Genomic DNA, 19,426 nt, shown 5'->3' with positions numbered 1-19,426 from the left:
AGTACCTACAGATCAAAGCTAATGGAATACCATGGTGTGTAAAGTACCATACTATACTAGGTACTATTGAGACAAATGAAATAGAGGCATTTTCGTATTTCTAAAATTTCACAATCTAAAAAGAAATGAGCACCAATCAAGGAAATACTAGCTCCACAAATGAACTTAAGGGAAAGATGTTACACGGGGGGGGGGGGGGGAATAAAAACGAACCCTGAGCATAAAGCAAACTACATGACCCAGATCTATAATGCTGGCAAAGAGCAGTGACAGACCAACCTGGCATGTGGTAAAGCTACCTGACAACCTACACTGTAAGGCCTAATGGAGATTCGGGTGACAGGAAGCAAACAAGGAGGTCTGTCACACTTCTGTTGATATGTAAATAGCATCAAAGACTGTTTATACTACACTCATTTCAGTCAGACCCACAATCATCTCCTGATACTCAAAACATTATAGAATGAAAATATAAAGAACATACTACATATAATAAATTGTTGTTGAATAAAGAAAATGAATTTTTATTGAGATAAGGCACGATAGCAGTAGTAATATGTCCCAAGTGTAGTGTACCCCAATATATTAACATTTCAAACTATACCTTAGCATATTTAATCCTATTTTTTATTTCTCTTATTTTAAAATGTCTTTCCAAAGATTCAGTCAAATTCTGTGCTGTTTAATAGATAGCAATATGATACACTCCTTCCCCCAAAAGCAGTACACAGACAAGATTAGCAAATGATACACACTTTTCATGCTAACAAGAACCACACAACAGGCAGGATTAAGTATAAATCACTTAGAGGGTTCTAAAGACTACCGTGCTTGTTTCCTTTGTAGTGTGAACTCAGCAAGTAGCTAACTAAAACCCTATCCTTGGAAACTGCTGTGCCATGAAGTCAATCAGGGCTTAGGTTTCTGCTAACCAGGAAGGATCTTTGAAATAGCGGCTCTGCCTATGCCTCTGAAGCTACATGCAGGGCAGAAGTTCTCCACTCTAAAAGACTGACTTGCTTCTTCAAGTAGGACTTTCCCTAGAATGGAGAAGGGCAATATGTGAAGGTTACCACAGCTGGAGAGAAACAGCCCTCAGAAATAACACACTTTCTTGTTCTCATCATCTCTGTTGCAAGCAACCTTCTGAATTACAACATGTCCTCTTGACTCACCGTGCTAAGATGACAATGCCCTTTATCAACAAGCCATCCAATTATGAAGCCAGACTTGTAAATAAAAATTGCCTTCTAGGGGCTGGCCCCATGACATAGTGGTTAAGTTCACAGGCTCTACTTCTGTGGCCCAGGATCCACCGGTTTGGATCCCAGGCACAGACCTAGCACCACTCGTCAAGCCATGCTGTGGCGGCATCCCACATAAAGAGAAGAAGATTGGCACAGATGTTAGCTCAGCAACAATCTTCAACATCATCATCAAAAACAAAAAAATTGCCTTCTAGTTTTCAGACGAAACTCTTGCAGACTGGGTTCCCAATCTAGTTCCACAGTGCTTGGCGACCTTGAGGAAAGTGATAAACGTTTCTGAAACTATAATGCACAATCTAAAATAATCTACCGATTTCTCCTTATCTAGCAGCATTAAAGCAGAAGCCAATTACTGGATTTTTAAAAATTAGTTTAAAAATGGATAAAGAACGAATTCACATATGCAAAAGTACTCTTATCCCTAGCATTTAAGGTATGCCCTCAATAAACACTAGCTACTATTATGCTAATCTACCCTGCCAGGTCACAGAGTGAAAATCAAATGAGACCACATGTGGAAACCCTTTGAAGATTATAAAGTACACAACACTGTTATTTTAAATAAGCTATCCATGGTGTACAACATAATGGAAAGAGCAATAAGATTTAGTGACACAACATCTGGGCTCTAATCTCAGTTCTCCCACTGCCTAGCTACATGACTTGGGGTGAGTCCAAGAGCCTCACATCCCTTCACCTATAAAACAAAGCTAGACTGAGTAGTACTCAGTAGAATCCCTGTGGGACCATGAACTGGATGCAGGGTGGACGTGGCAGGGTGGAAACAGATTTGGGGAGAAAATAGCAAGCAAGTAATGTTTCACTTTCTAAACCCACTTCAATTTTAACAGCCCTGCTTTTTTAAGTTTTAGATTATTTGGGGTTTGAATAGGATTGCTTTTGGAAAAAAAAAAAAGCTCAAACTGAAAAAGACTGAAAACTAAAACTAATGAACTAAAAACTAAATCTAAAGACATTTGGGTCTGTTCTTCTGTACCCATATGTGACTCTATAAAAGGGGCAGGAAATGTCTCTCTCAATCCTTGAAAGATCCATAAACTAAAGTTACCTGTTAGCCCTCAAGTAATGAAATTATAAAGATCAACCAAATTAGAGGCTGTCAGTGCAGTCACGCCCAGCCCCCAGTGTCAACATATAATAACAGCTGGCCAAGTGAGGCAAGCTGATGACAAATGGAAGAGCAGCTGTACCTATAATGAGCTCAGGGACCCGAATGTCTATAACGCAGAAGATTGCCTGACTCTTCCATTTTCTTAACAGAGATGTTCAAAATTCTATGAAGAGTCTCATTAAGGACCCGATTATTAAAAAATATACAAAAATTACTTATGCATACTTTCTCCTAACTTTATTTCATCTTTTGCCGAACATTTACCAGTTCACTCTGGACTTCTAATGTGCATCTGAAGAGGCTATTCAAATCCCACTAAAAAGAACTTCATTCTGTCTTCTTTATTACGATTATTGGTGGATTTTAATACCTACCCATGGAATGCTAATCACCAGGAACAATGATTTTCTGCAAAAGTGGCATTTCATCTATTTCCCATAGAAATATTAACATTATAAGGTTCTAAACAGTTCACACACTAGCAAAATTCCCACTACATATCCAGAAAATGTCCAAATACATATTCATTAGCGTTAATCTGTTGGTTACATATCTGTAACTCTAAAGTATATTGACTATTAAGTAATGAAACTGACTTTGAGTGGCTTTTACTCAGTCTCATTACTCTAGTCATATGTACACATAGAGGTTTATGTTATCTTCAATTAACAGTTACTTAAGAACTAGTTGCTGAATGAACTGGAATATATAAATGGATATGCAACGGATGAATAAATGTGCATTTTACAGTAGTATAATAATTCATGAATATGACACAAATGCAAAGACAGCCACGTGAGGCCTCCCAGACTAGGCAAGGCTGACATAAAATAAGTCTACCTTGGGCTCGCCCCCATATTGCTACTCAGTATCTCTCTTCTTCTTCAGGGCCTCTTTGTTCAGTTTAATTAGCTGTCAATTCTCTCTCTGTTAACAATTAAGGAACTGATTAGTAACTGGCTTAAGATGTGATACATCCCAGAGACATGTGTATTTAAAAAGACTTCTCCATGACCATTTAATAGGGGAAAGCACAGTCTTTTCGACAAATGAAGCTGGGAAAACTGGATATCCACATGCAAAAGAATAAAGTTGGACCCTTATCTTACACCATATACAAAAATTAACTCAAAATGAATCAAAGATCTATATGTAATACCTAAACTATAAAACCCTTAGAAGAAAATATAGGAGAAAAGCTCCATGACATTGGATTTAGCAATGATTTCTTGGATACAACATCAAAAGCACAGATAACAGGGGCTGGCCCAGTGGCACAGTGGTTAAGTTCACACATTCCGCTTCAGCAGCTCAGGGTTTGCTAGTTCAGATCCTGGGTGCAGACGCATGCACCGCTTGTCAAGCCATGCTGTGGCAGGCATCCCACATATAAAGTAGAGGAAGATGGACATGGATGTTAGCTCAGGGCCAGTCTTCCTCAGCAAAAAAAAAGAGGAGGATTGGCAGCAGATGTTAGCTCAGGACTAATCTTCCTTAAAAAAAAAAAAAAGCACAGATAACAAAAGAAAAATAAAGGCAGCCTTGATAGTCTAGTGGTCAAAGTCTGGCGCTCTCACCACTTCAGCAGCCCTTACAACTAGGATATACAACCACGCACTGGGGCTTTGGGGAGAAAAACAAAAGAGGAATATTGGCAACAGCTGTTAGCTCAGGGTGAATCTTTCCCTGCAAAAACAAAAAGAAAAGATTCATAGCCAATTGTTAAATACTTAAAAAAAAAAAAAGAAAGAAAAAGATAAACTGGACTACTATACCAAAATTTAAAACTGTGTATCAAAACGACATAATCAGCTGAGTAAAAAGGCCATCCACAGAACAGGAGGAAATATTTAAAAATCATCTGATAGGGGCTGGCCCAGTGGCGCAGCGGTTAAGTCCACACGTTTCGCTTCAGTAGCCCGGGGTTCGCCGGTTTGGATCCCAGGTGCAGACATGGCACTGCTTGGCAAGCCATGCTGTGGTAGGCGTCCCACTTATAAAGTAGAGGAAGATGGGTAGGGATGTTAGCTCAGGGCCAGTCTTCCTCAGCAAAAAGAGGAGGATTGGCAGCAGTTAGCTCAGGGCTAATCTTCCTCAAAAGAAAAAAAATCATCTGATAAGGGATTAATGTCTGGAATATATAAAGAACTCCTATGACTTAACAATAAAAAATAAACCAATTAAAAAATAGGCAAAAGAGGGGCCAGCCCTGTTGCCTAGTAGTTAAGTTGGGCACAATCCGCTTTGGTGGCCTGGATTTGGTTCCCAGGCATGGACCTACACCACTTGTTGGCAGCCACAGTGTGGTGGTGACTCACATACAAAAGAGAGGAAGATTGGCACAGATGTTAGGGTGAATCCTCCTCAGCAAAAAAAAAAAAAAGGCAAAAGACTTTAAATACACATTTCTCTAAAGAGAATATATAAATGGCCGATAAGCACACAAAAATACATTCAACATAACTAATCATTAGTGAAATGCAAATCGAAACCACAATGAGATACCACTCATAACCATTAGGATGGCTACTATCAAAACAACATAAAGTAAATGTTGGCAAGGAAGTGAAGAAATTGGAACCTTGTTGGTGGGAATGTAAAACTGTGCAGTCATTATGGAAAACAGCATGGTGGGTCCTCAAAAAATTTAAAAACAGAACTACCATATGATCCAGCAATTCCACTTTTCGGTATAGGCCCAAAAGAACTGGAAACAGGGTCGTGAAGAGTATTTGTAGACCCATGTTCATGGCAGCATTAATCACAACAGCCGACAGGTGAAAGCAACCCAAGTGTCTGCTCATGGATGAATGGATAAAGAAAACATAGTATACACATCCAAATGGAATATTGTTCAGCCTTAAAAAGGAAGGAAATTCTGACAAATGCTGTAACCTGGACGAACTTTGAGGACATTATGCTAAGTGAAATAAGCCAGTCACAAAAAAGACAAACTGTATGAATCTCCTTATATGAGGTATCAAGTTGCCAAATTCAGAGACAGAAAGTAGAATGGTGGTTGCCAGAGGCAGGGGGGAGGGGGAATGGGGAGCTATCGTTTAATGGGTGCAGAGTTTCAGTTACACAAGGTGAAAAGCATTCTGGAGATGGATAGTGGTGACAGTTACACAATAATGTAAACATACCAAATGCCAGTGAACTCTACATTTAATGGTTAAAATGGTAAGTTTTTTACCACAATTAAAAATTAAATAAGATAAGTTTTCAAAAATAAGCAAAGAAAGTTAAAAAAATAAAAAAGGACTTCTGACACTGGAAACACTCCATAGGCCGCTGGGATCACAGTGACTGGCAGGCTACAGGGAAGGATGTAACTAGGATGTTCAGTGGGAGTACAAAGCTGGGAAAGAGGCTATTTTCCAAGAAATCCATACAGCAGTATCTGGGATTTTTTTTCTTGGAGGAGAGGACAGTGGGAGGCCATTTGCAGAATTAATTTACTAGGACCAAGTACTGTCCTGATAAGTGACTAAATGAAGTGCAGGCAGATAGTCACTAAGAAGGTTTGATAAAGCCTGCTCCAATGTGCTCTTATTTGTCCTTAAATGGCAAAGCCTTTAACACCAGATAAACAGCTTTTTATATAACATTTAGATAGAAAAATACAGCTGTTTTGAGATTTCGTTTTGATTCAACCATAGAGACCATTACTGTCTAAGGCTCTAGTTCTCAGATTGCTCAAGCTATAAGAACACAATAGAGATTCTTGAATTTCACAACGCAGGGAGGTAGAACCTTCTTCTAGACCCATCCCACCAACGAGTCAGGTTCTGATTTTGAAACGACTCTCACCAAGCTATTAAAAACAAAATTCAGACACCCAAATGAAGGGCATTATGCCCTTGTAACAACTTCCAAGAAGCACAACTACTGGCTCTAGTCTTTACTATATCCTTGCTTTTAGGGATTCTAAACCAAGCTGACAGTTCTCATCCTAAGAAAATACTAATACTACTAATAATAAATCTCACGTATTTAAGATATCTTTGAAAAATATATAAAAATGTCAAATATTTAGATCAGATATCATTCCTAACCTAATAGAACCCTTCTAAAACTTTTTACCTGGTTTCCTCACCTTTAGTATAGTGAAACATTTTCCAAATACCAATTTTTTCCTGTTGCAATGAAACAATTCCTGTACTATATGATACCATCTCGATCAAACACCAAATAAACACAGAATTCAAAGAACTTTAATTAGCCAAATAACAGTGGCTACAATATACACAGCATATCTAAACAACAAATTATAGGTTTAGGTACATAAGCCCTTTCTAGAAGTGAGTCTGATCTTTCCATCTTTTCTTGAGACATTCTCTATTATCCTCCCAGTTCGTGGCTTGTGTTTATACACTGCTTTGTCATGCTGCCAGTAGTCAGGCTTGCTAGGAGTTCCTTTCCAAAAATAGTTTTTCCTGGTCTACTTATAAAAGTAGTACACTTTTATTGCAGAAAATGGGAAAATGCAAGAAACAGAAAAAGGGAGGGGAAAATTACCCATATTCTCACCATTTTTTATTTTTTTTAAAGATTTTATTTTTCCTTTTTCTCCCCCAAGCCCCCTGGTACATAGTTGTACACTTTTAGTTGTGGGTCCTTCTAGTTGTGCTATGTGGGATGCCGCCTCAGCATGGCCTGATGAGCAGTGCCATGTCCCCAGCCAGGATCCGAACCGGCGAAACCTGGGGCTGCTGCAGCAGAGCGCATGAACTTAACCACTTGACAATGAGGCCGGCCCCTCACCATTTTTTAGAAAGTTCACCTGTTGACTGCACTTTGTATTTCCTTCCTTTCAGTAAGTCACTTAATGATGGGGATACATTCTGAGAAATGCATCATTAAGTGATTTTGTTGCTGTGCGAACATCATAGAGTGTCCTTACACAAACCAGGTATTATACGCTATTACACACCTAGGCTGTATGGTAACAATCTTACAGGACACTGTCGTATATGCAGTCCCTTGTTGACCAAAACATCGTTATGTGGCACATGACTGTATTCCTTAAATTTTCAACACTTAAATTCTTTAAATTTAAAAACACCACTAGTAATATCTTACATTTCCGTAGTGCCTTTATTTTTCAAAGGGGTCTTTACATCTACTGTGTATCTTCACAATACATCTATGGAGCAGGTAGGCCAAACGTGGCTATATACTAAAGAATTAACCTTACTAAAAAGAGAGGTCTAGCCTTTGCCCTTGGTTTCTGGGAAGCGATCTCTAAGCCCCCAGAATGTTCTACCTGGTAAAAGCTCTTGGTGTACCTACTAGAATCCTCTACCTATGAGCCACTCCACATAGTCTAACAATGTGTTTTATGGTAGAGGCCTTGGGCCATGCACTATCAACCTCCGGAGGGGTTGGAGACCCATGTGGGCAGTCAACCATATTTATATGACCAAACTCCAGTAAAAACTCTGGATACTAAGGCTTGGGTGAGCTTCCCCAGTTGGCATTACTTTGTATTGTCACTCTTTATTGCCAGAAGTTAGCGCAGTCCCAGACTCCAGCAGGAGAGGACAACTGGAAATTCCACACACAGAACTCTCCTGTGTGCCCCATACACCTTTTCCCTTGGCTGGTTTTAATCTGTATCCTTTCACTGGAATAAATCTTAACTATGAGTACAATGGGAGTTTCAAGAGTTCTGGGTCCTTCTAGTGAATTACTGAACTTGAGGGTGGTCTTGGGGATCCCCAAACTTGCAGTTGGTGTCAGAAGTAAGAGTGGTCTTTCAAGTCCCAAACTCTGGAGTATTTTGCCCTCCAGAATTCATTCTCCCTTTCTTTCTTCTAGTTACAGAACACCTCTCCCACCCCTCTTAGTGGGAAGCAGAGCTGCCCACTAGAAAATATATTTCCGAGGCTCCTTTAAAATCGGGAGTGGCCATGTGACTAAGTTCTGGCCAGTGGAATATGAGCAGAGTAATGTCTACAAAAATCTGTGCCATATTCTTAAAGGAAGCTGTTTACTTCTTTTTCTGGAATGCAACTGTGAGGTAACTTGGCTCACCCATAAGGAGGAGGACAATACCCAAGGGATGGCTAAGAAAACCGAAGGAACCTGGGACCCTGAATAAGCTAAAAAAACAAAAGAAAGAAGTCACCCGCCCACAGTGAACTGCCCACCTACTATTACAGGAGAGAGAAAAACTTCATTATTGTTTGCATCATTGTGTTTTGAAGTCTCCATTACAGCAGCTTAGCCTGTACCCTAGCAAACGTAAGTACATTTCAGCATTTTAACACCATGATTTAGAGCCAATATTTAAACAAACTACAGAAATATAAAAAGAGAGACAAACAAGAAGATGCATAAGAAAAATATCTGAATATATTAAAGCGGAAAATGTGTAACAAATATTTGCAATGTCCCAATTCGAGGTTGATCTTATTAAAAGGAAAGTTTCTATCCCAAACAATTCACTATAATAAAATTTTCTCTCTTATCTTCTTGGTTATTCATAACAAAAATGTAAAAAGATGACTGATTTAACAAATCAGTCATTTGAATATAAGCTGAAGGAGGCATTCTAAACGAATTACTAATAATTTTCTTCCCTGTAATTACAAATTTCCAGAGAAGGGAGAGAAAAGAAATGAAGACACTGTTTTAATAAAGTAAAAGAACCACCTTCTCTGGGTTTCCAGAGTGCAGTGAAATTAACTGGTTTCCAAACACCTTCACCTCCTCCTGACTTCCTGAACTCCAAACTACATGGGCCAACAGCTTATTAAACATCTCCGCTAGGAAGTTCCACACAAATCTCAGCGTCTGCATGTCCAAAAGGGATCAAGCTACAAAGGAAAATAAAAGAACGTTCTGGAGGTGATAGAAGAAGGAATAAAAAGCCAGTGATCTTCAGTAAGGAGAAGTGGCATATTCTCACAGGAAAGCCAAATGATTATCTGTAGAAAAGTTCAAGGTGGCAGTAAATCAAGGAGTCCAAAAGCCAAGCAAAAGTTTATAACAGGGACAGAACTTAGCTGGAGAATAAAGGAGGAATATCAAAGAAAAGTAGATTGTACCTTGAGCTGTGGTTCTCATACTTGAGCATGCATCCAAATCACTTGGAGGGCCTGTTAAAACAGACTGCTGGGCCCCAACTCCAAAGTTTCTCATTCAGGAGGTCTGGAGTGGGGCTGGGAATCTGCATTTCTAAAAAGGTCCCAGGTAATGCTGACGTAGTGGGTCTGAGCACATACTCTTAGAATGACTGATTTTGCCTGTAGTGTATCTAGAGTGATAACTGAGAACAGAAACAAGTACAGAGAAGTTCAGAGGTAATGAGACTATGCTGAATAGAAAGAATGTTGCTACAACATGCACTAAGTAGAAAGAATTTCACAACATGAGTACAGCAGTCCCCCTTATCTGAGGGGGACACATTCCAAGACCCCCAGTGGATGCCTGAAATGGCGAATAGTATTGAACCCTATATATACACTATTTTTTCCTATACATACATACCTATGATAAAGTTTAATTTATAAATTAGGTAGAGTAACAGATTAACAAAAATAATAAAATAGAACAATTATAACAATATACTATAATAAAAGTTATCACAGATCTTAACAACCTCAGCATACGATTTTTTTTCTTTCCTTATTAAGTCAAGAACTTTCACCTTTTCACTTAAAGAAAGCAATTTACAGCTTCTTTGTGGCATAGCTGAATTGCTGGCATCTCTACTCTTGCCCTTCTGAGGAGCCATTATTAAGTAAAATGAGGGTTACCTGAACACAAGCACTGTGATACAGTTGATCTGATAACCAGATGGCTACTAAGCGACTAATGGGCAAGTAGCGTATACAGCGTGGATACAGTGGACAAAGGGATGATTCACGTCCCGGGTGGGACAGAAAGAGATTTCCTTGTGCTACTCAGAATGGCTCACCACTTAAAAATTATGAATTATTTCTGGAATTTTCCATTTAATATTTTCAGACTGCTGTTGACCACAGGTAACTGAAACCATGGGAAGCAAAATCACGAATAAGGGGGGACTACTGTAAATGCAACTCACTAGTTGAAGGTCTTGATTAAATTACAGGTAATAAGATCTCTCCTGTCCTGTACCTCCCACTCTGTCTCCCCCAAGATTCCAGGTCTGATTCAGTAGTTTACTCCATATTCACTGAACATTTACTATAATTCGTAGCTTTCAAGGTGAGTAAAGTAAGTATAAACCATAAACCAAAATTATCTATTAAATAACAAAGATTTGCATAAAACTACATACAAGAGCCTATATTAGAGGCACTGACAAAAAGCAATAAATGCAGAAAAAACAGCAGTAAATCTCATGCTGGAAAGAGACCCAAGAAGGCTCCAACGAAGAGGCAGGTCTGAGCTGAGAACAATGGGTCAGATTTTAACGGCAGGACGAGGTGAGGGGAGGATTTCAGGAAGGAATTCATGAGCAAAAACAAAGAAAAAAGAAAGCTGTTTAGGCCACATTCTGACACTGACTCACGGACAGAGGCAGGGACAGATGAACTAATTAGGTAGCTGAGCAAATACAACAAAAGACCCTGATTATCACACTGAGAAATTTGAACCCTACTTTGTAAAAGTTCAGAAAGGAAGCATAAATTTGCATATGTAAATGACGGGGGCTGAGGATGGCTGCACACAGACAGGGAAAGGTTCCAGCTCCTGAGCCTAATCTCCACCAAGATCTACAAATCTGTCTTAGCAGAAGCCCTGATCTTGTGCATTCCATCCACACACGGCACTGCATCTGCAAACTCACAGGGTAAACTGGCATATATTACGACATACAACTAAAAACAAATTCCTCTGAGTAAGTACAATTCAAAAATACGGTTTTCTCTCAAATCCTTATGTTAAGCATAACTTCAAGTGAAAATAAAGGGAGGAGAATGTTTAAGAAATTGCCACTACTTTTATCTTCTTGGCTTTTTTCCCCTTGCTTCATGCCAAGAATTTCCTATCATATAATAAAAATAACACCAACAACAAAAACCCTACTACTTTTTAAGATGATATGACATTCTAAGGAGATGCCACATTCTTCAAAAGACACCAGAAGTCTTTTTCAATCTAACTGTTTATTTAGCACTCTATACCTTAAGTAATAGATTCTATTTCTGGGAAACATTCAATGAGTTCCAAGAGAATATAACATAACCTTTAAGTGACAATCAGAAATAAGATTTTCTATTGAACATAAACAATACACAAAAGAACACTATTAACCTTCAACATCATAAACTTCAACAGCTTAACTTCAGCTGGAGAGCTAAAATTCAAAATGCAATTAAGTTACTAAAACATTTTACAACTCTAACAACAAATACATTATAAACACCTCCACCTCACTAACAAAAACCTCACTTCAGAGGTGCAGATTTCCTTTCACTTAAAAGTAGTCATAACCTAAGTCTAAAATTATCAATTCAAAAGAAATACCAAAAATCAAACTTTTTACAGCCAAAATTATCGAGCTTTTAAAATATCAAAAAGTATGTCATTTATAACCCTACCTACAACACAATTTAAGTAAATAAAATATTTGACTCAAATGAACATCAACCCAGGTTTTAAATATTCTATTGATAAAATGTTGTAATTTTCAACAGAAGGCAATCATTCTCCATACATAAATATATTCAAATGCAATCTATTACACTTTTTAGTATAACGGAGATCACTGGACTACCACGATACAGATGTGTTCTAGTTTCAACTGCCACAATTGGGCAAGTGTCTGTTCTCACTTCTGCTACTGTTGTATAACAAAGAATCTTGTTGGCCTTTGTCCTTGGTTCCGGAGAAGAAGACTCAACCCTTGGAATTTCACAACTGATGAGTTCTTTTCGATCCATGGTGGGTTCCCTAAGACCACATCTTTTAAATTAACAGGTGACTCCCAGTGGAGGATGGGCCTGGCCACACTGGAAAGGCCAACCACGTGAATAGAGGGTTGGGACTTTGAGCCACATTTGATATCAGCCTGTCCTCCTGGAAGATGAGGGTGGCTGAAGACCGAATTCAACCATGTGGCCAATGATTCAATCAATCATGGCAATGTAATAAAATTCCAATAAAAACTCTGCATGCTGAGGCTTGCGTGAGCTTCCCTGGTTGGTAATCATACTTTGTTGGGGCAGGAGGATGACATGTCCTGAGGACATGGAAGCTTCATGTCTGGGACCCTCCCAGACCTCTCTCCAGGTATCTCTTCTTTTGGCTGGTCTTGATTTGTATCCTTTACAATAAAACTGTAATTGCTAATATAGCACTTTCCTGAATTCTGTGACTCATTCTAGCAAACTACCACATCTAAGGGGGTAGTGGGAACTCCCAAATTTGTAGCCAGTTGGTGAGGAGTGCAGGTGGCCTGGAAGGCCTGGAGCTCGCAGCTGGTATCTGAAGTGAGGGGAATTTTGTGGACTGTGCCCTCATCTATGACGTCTGCCCTCACTCTGCGTAGTTAGTGCCAGAATCACAGTGCAGCTGTAAAACACCATCTACTGTCCTACCTCTCTTCTAGGGACTCTTACGGGAATTGAACGAGAAAAAGTCAAGTGAAAGCACTTTTTTTATGGAAATTGAACGAGAAAAAATCAAGTGAAAGCACTTTTTAAGGCATAAAGCATTACAAAAAGTAAAGGACTTTTTCGGTTATGCTGTCAAAAATATAAAGAAGAAACTGTTAAGATATTTTTAAAATTCAGGATCGTCCAGCTTAAATTTTTTAAAAGGCTGAAAATAGTCAATAATAATTCATCAAGAAATAGAGCCTATAAAATTCAGAACTCTGATGAAAAGCATTTTAAAAAGCAAGGAATCTAAATCATAAGTTCAATTACATAATTAAGACTAGTGCCTAAATCACAAGTAGTAAGTAGTAATCTGAAGTGTAGAAATGATGGAGTTTAGAAAACAGAAGATTCAGCTATTATTTTCTGACTAGACCTACAAAGAGCCCATCTGAGCCTTGGTTACCATCAGGAATGATTGATGCCAATAAGCAACATTTTGGTTACTCTGATACTAGGTTCAAGTAAAATAACTATCCACATCATAACCAACTTTTTTGGCCTATCCCTACCTTACCTTTTAAATCAAGCATAAAGCCACAAGGCCAGAGTAGTCCTCAAAAGATTTCTCAAACCATCCTATGTACAGATAGCAGCTACCTGCCTATATGAGAAAGCATAATTTCTAATTGCATTACAGAGGACAAGAATTTTTTCTATAACTTTAAAGCCAATGATTTTTTAAAAACCCTCAAAATTTTAAATCGCAAATTTACAAGAATATATCCTTCAATTCTCTACCCTCGAGAACATAAGATACTAAAAGCATACATTGGTCTTTCCCTGGGTGACGAAGGGGGACGTTTAGTGTAGGAAGAAAATACGGCCTTCCAGTCCAAAAGAAATCCCCAGGTTCTAGTCCTATTTCTCTTCTTCATCAGTCAATTGACTCTCTGGTCTCAATTTCTTCCAAGAAAATATAAAGGCATGGCCTGTTCAATCTATACGATTCACTCTAGCACTGGCACTCTGAATCTGAAGTGTTGAGAAATCAACAACTCATAATTTAGACATTCTTCAAGTTTTAAAAGTCTCAGAAGTACATGTCAAAACACCAATGTGTTCCTCCTCACTTATTACTTACAAAGATTTGCTCCACCATCATTAATCTATCATGAATTTTTAAGTGTTTACTTCCTACCTTAAACTTCTTTTAGCCTTAAGCAAATTTAAAGACATTCATGTTTTCTTGAATCTGATGCACCACATCTATTATATGCAAAACCGTTTCAAACTATTTACAAAGCTGACCTACCACGACACACATGATGTTTGACTTATTTTTAATAAGTTTTAATAAGAATGAGAAAAAAAATAAATGATTTTGCATTATCATCAGCCTGTTAAAATGTTTCACTCCTAGAGACTATACAGGCATTTAAGTGCAGTAGTAGTTAAATCCAAAAAAAACTTAGCCACCATCGATGATGAAACTGTCAGTAGTTAAGAGGAACACATACAAATAACATGATAAAACATAACGGCAAGTTTCCAAACAGAAACTCTGTTTTTATGCACGTAGCAAAGTGGTTATGACCTTGGATGATGGAATCAGATGGAAGGAGAGTGAAATGCTGGCTCCGCTCTTACACGTGTGACCTGCCCAAGTAACATCATCTCTCTAAGTCTGTGTCTTTATAACTGTGCCTACCTGATACGGTAGTTGTAAATATTAAATGAGACACTGCCTTAACAAAGAGCCTGACACACAGTAAGTATTCAATAATTTAGCAATTCTTATTAAATTTCGGAACAAATGTACACAGTGAACAAGTATTTTGATTTTTTTCCTTTAAGTTTAAGGCCCAAAGTTTAGGATCCCATTGGTTAAAGTTCAGATTGAGAAACAAAACAAAACATAATGTTCCTACAGAGAGGCATTTTACTAAAGATAAGTGGACTAAGTAAAAATAACTGGTTATCACGCAAGTGCAGTGACCAGAGGCAGAATCTTAGCTTCTAAGAATAATTCAAATTGCATTAGCTCAAAGTATCTATTATTACAAAGCGATTGTTTGTCCCCATCAATTCTTTCCTATTTCTGTAAATGCTAAAGAAAAAGCAAAACCACACTATCAAAAGAAGAACAGAAAGAAAAAAGAAGGCATGAAATACAGCTCAGTTACTATAAGCTCTAATTAAGAACCAAATACAATTTGGGGGGAAAACAGATAATAAAAGCAGGCAGAAATTGAACACACTAAAAATGATAAAACATCTCTCCTTTTCCAAATACTACAAGACTCATACTTCAACTGGGTATTCAAGGATTTTCCTGTCTTCAGCTTACAGCAACTCCTTTCATCATCACAATCACATCTCCAGCTGAACTTCAAAGAGAAATATATAAAAGCCACTCTGCTGGGTGGCTGTTGAGATAATCACTCTTAGCATCTTCTACAGACTCTAAGAATAAAAAAGCTGACTTACACGTTAAGACCAAATACCGGTCACCATTCTCAGCAGTTTATTTTTTAATCCATTCTAGACATCCACAAAATCTATTTATTTTAAAAAAGAGTTCCATAAACATAACTTTGGTAGTCAAAAAAATTCAGCAAAGTAATAAACATAAAATTCAATGATCCCACCTTTATCTCATGCAAAAACACAAAATCCTAAGTGAATACTCCAAGCTAATGTCAAATATTGCTTTTAAAAACTATAAAATAACCCTGTTCTAAGCACTTTACATATATTCACTCAATTATTATTCACCATAATCCTACGGGGTATTATTATTGTCACCATCTTACAGATGAGCAAACCAAGGAACCACAAGTATTAACTTGCCCAAGGCCACACAACCACTAAATGGTAGGAGCCCGGATCCTGACTCAGGCTGTCTAACTCCAGAGCCAATGCTGAAATCAACTACACCATTAATCATTCAACAAGTTTTATTGAGAGCGTCCTCTGTGCCAGGCATAGCTCTAGTACTAGGGATTGAGCTGTCAACAAGTCAGACACAGCCTCTGCCCTATGGTCGGGGAGAGGCCTGGGAGCAAACAAGGCTAATGGGGGAAACTGACAAATAAGGGAAGAGTGTATCCTCGCCTAGTAGTAAATGTCATGGAGAAAAATAAAGCAAAATGAAAGAACCACAAGTGACAGAGGGAGGGGTTGGCTTCCACTTTAGGGGTCAGAGAAGCCCTCTCTGAGGTGATGACATTTGAGCAGCAAACAGAACATGTAAAGGCAAGATAACCACAGGAGGAAGGGGGGGGCCCACCTAAAGGGATAGCAAGTACAACATCCCTATGGTAGGAACAATTTCATTTGTTCAAGAAATGACAAAAGGAGCATGGGACTGGGGCAGAGCCATGAGGAGTCATGTGGTAAAAGGTGAAGTTAGAATTGACAGCTGTCAAATCATGTCATGCTCTGATGGGCTGGGGTAAGGAGTCCTAGGGGCAGGAAGCTTTTGGAGGATTTTGAGCAAGAGAGTGGTAATATGTCTTGTCTTTAACAAGACTGCTGTGATTGTTATGTGGGGATCAGACAGGAAGAGAGCAAGAGATACCAGGTAGAGCACCGTTACAACAGTCTAAGAGTTGGAACTTAGACTAGGACTGATGCACTGTTTATAAGTAGATGAGATACTAAAAGAAGAGCATGCAACCTAATTGTCTCTAAAAAAGTCTTTTTTCATATTTCTCCTTCCCTCATCCCCTATTCCTAACTTGACTTTAAAAAAAAATTAGAGATTTTTTTATATCCATGTTAATGCTTCAGTTGGTTATTATTGAATTATTATTATTATTCAGTTGGTTCCTATTAAAGGAAGGGAAAACAGATTAAAAGGTATTTCCTTCATTTATAAATGTTCTGTTTAATATACTCTATGATTTATAATATGCCACATACACTCGTACATTCTTGAGAAGTAGAAAGAGCTTTACTACTCTTTAGTTTAGGGCTCACTCATTTATTTAGAGACAAGAAGAGGTACCCATCACCTCTTCTGATTAGCTAGCTTCTCATGCTTTGTCTTCAGTACATCCTGGCTCATTCTAGATTGTGAATTGTGAATACAAAGAGAATATTATTTACTGAGCACCGCTGTGCACCAGGGACTCACTCGATTCTTTACATTTAAGAACTCATTTAATCCTCAGCTACCCAAGGTAGGAAATGACGTCTTCATTCTACAAATGACGAAAACAATCAGAGACATTACTTAAAATTGTCCAAGGCCACACAGCTAACAATGGGCAGAGCCAGAATTTAAATTTACATCTAACTCCAAAGTTCTTGTCTTTCTCCTACAGCAGCAAAGAAAAAAGTATCAAATATATATTATACGCAGTCTTCCTAACCTATTATTAATGACCAGCTTGTTGCTTTCTTTTCTTTCCTTTCTCTTACGTAGAATTTGAATTTTGAGGCTGGGAGTGGGAAAAATGGAGTCATCTTACATCAACAAACACATTATGTTGAAAAATTACTTTCTACTTGAGATTTCATAAAAATTAATCCCAAAGGAGTGATTACCACCTCTATAGAAGAAAAATCTTAAATATGCATTGTTCACTATAAAATAGGAGTAAAGTTCTATAACAAAAGGAGGTCGGTACAGTCTCTGCCCTCAAGAGACCTACAAGATAAGTCAGGAAAGAGAGAATATGGGTAAAAAGATGATTGATAACACATGAAAACTGGCAAATAAACAGCCTACGAATTGAATGGAGGAGATATTCGCAGTCCTGAGAAGGACTCCTGGAAGAGGGACTTTAGGAGAGCTTCGAAGAGGCCAGGGCAGAAAAGAGAGGGAGGGAAAGACATGCCAGCAGCACTAGCACTGGCTAAGACGAGACTGAGCAGAGACGGGAAAGCAGAGAGCAGAAGTTTGGAAAGCAGGCAGACGGCAGCCCCCCAGCACGGGTTACTGCGCTCTCCGCAGGAAGCAGCCAGGCTCCGGCGCGTCCTCCCCGACCTAGAGAGGAAAGGGCTAACTCTCGAAGACTGCAGTGGAGACGCCGGACTCCAGGCACACACCAAGAACTAAGAATTGTTACGCGAAGTACATCAAGTCCTCAGCAGTCAGTTACAAGCCCTTTTAAGGTATACGCTAGTCTACACTATCTTCACCTAAACGACATCATTTCCACTCTGTACATGACCCGAGAAAACGTGGAAGACAGAAACAGCAGACCTACACCCGCTGCAACAAAGGGGAGTGAGTTAAGATATATTAAAGTATTTCTTTACAAACGGGGTTTAGGTAGTAAGAGCAGTGAAATAGATAAGGAAATGCCCCTTTGCGTCTACACAGGGGCTGAATCATTTTAACAGTGAGTGAAGTGTGAAAGGAGCACCTGTAAGGACAGCTGGGGAAAGGTGCCCTGCACATTAAGGCAACAGATGAGTGACCAGGAAAATAAGTGAATGAAAATCGCCTTCAGATACTCCTCCCCACGCCGGGCCCGGGGAGTGGGGACATCGCGGCGGGAAGCGGGCGGAGACTACCAGCGCTCGGCCGGGCCGACAGCCCGCAGCGCCCGAGGCAGCGCCGGCCGAACGCGCGCGGGAATGAATGGCCCCGGGCCGAAGGGCCGGCGAGGCGCAGCGCAGGAGGAACGAGCTGGCGGCGGCCGGCGGGCGCGGGGAGCGCGGAGGGAAGGGCCGCGGGCGCGAGGTCGGCCCGCGCCTCGGAGTGCGGGCGGCGGGGGCGGCGGCGCCATGGCGGAGGGGGAAAGGGAGGTCACGCGTTACATAACCCGGCAGCTGCCGCGCTCGGGGCGCCGCGGGCCGCCCAGGCCGCGAGAGGACGGCCCGCGGGGCCCGGGCCGGCGCGCCCTCCCCCGCCCCGCTCAGGCCGCCCGCACTCCGGCCGCCGCCGGGCGGGTCTGCGGCGCCTCGGCAGACGCGTGTCCGGTCCCGCCCCCCCCCCCCTCCCGCCGCCGGCCCGGGGGTCGCTCACCTTCCGCGTTGCCCCAGACCACCATGCCCGGGCACGGCGGCCTCCTCCGGCCTCACGGGCCCCGGCGCCGCCACCGTCGCTGCACAGCGCCCTCGCCGGGGGCCCAGGAGGACAGCCGGGGGAAGAAGCCGCACCGCCGTGCCGCGCCGCGGTCCACGCTCGCCCCACGCTCACGGCTGCCGGCCCTGCGCGCGCCGCGCTCTCCTGCCCCTCCCCCCTCGGCAGGCGCGCGCGCCACCGCTCCGCCCCGCCCCCTCCGGCGGGCGCGCGCTCCCTGGCCCCTCCCCCGCGCCTCCCCGCCCGCATTGGCCTGCTCTGCGCGCGCGGCTCGGAGCGGCCGTCCCCGCCCCGGCTCGCACTCACCCCGCGCGGCGCACGCGCTCCGCTCGCTCCCTGCCCGGGCGACCCCGAACGACGGGCGCGGCGCCTCAGAGCTCCGCGCCTGCTGGCCCGCCCCTCCCCGGCCACGCCCTCCTCTCTGCCGCCGCCCGCAGCGGGCCGCGCC

General features: G+C 41.0%; 1 protein-coding gene across 5 annotated transcripts in view; it reads right to left on the bottom strand.

Moving 5' to 3' along the window:
* Positions 1–19,114, bottom strand: part of REV1 (REV1 DNA directed polymerase) — a 91,777-nt gene extending 72,663 nt beyond the window's left edge. For all 5 annotated transcript variants that reach the window (XM_046663037.1, XM_046663039.1, XM_046663042.1 and 2 more), the window contains exon 1: positions 18,922–19,114. Coding sequence is in view for 1 of the 5 variants with exons in the window: in XM_046663040.1 (XP_046518996.1) it covers positions 18,922–18,946 (25 nt within the window). In the remaining 4 variants the exon portion in view is untranslated. The remainder of the gene's footprint in view (positions 1–18,921) is intronic.
* Between the last annotated feature and the right edge of the window lie 312 nt (positions 19,115–19,426).

Source organism: Equus quagga, chromosome 5 (assembly GCF_021613505.1).
Source record: "Equus quagga isolate Etosha38 chromosome 5, UCLA_HA_Equagga_1.0, whole genome shotgun sequence".
Classification (NCBI taxonomy): Eukaryota; Metazoa; Chordata; class Mammalia; order Perissodactyla; family Equidae; genus Equus; species Equus quagga.
This window is presented reverse-complemented; position numbering and strand designations above follow the sequence as displayed.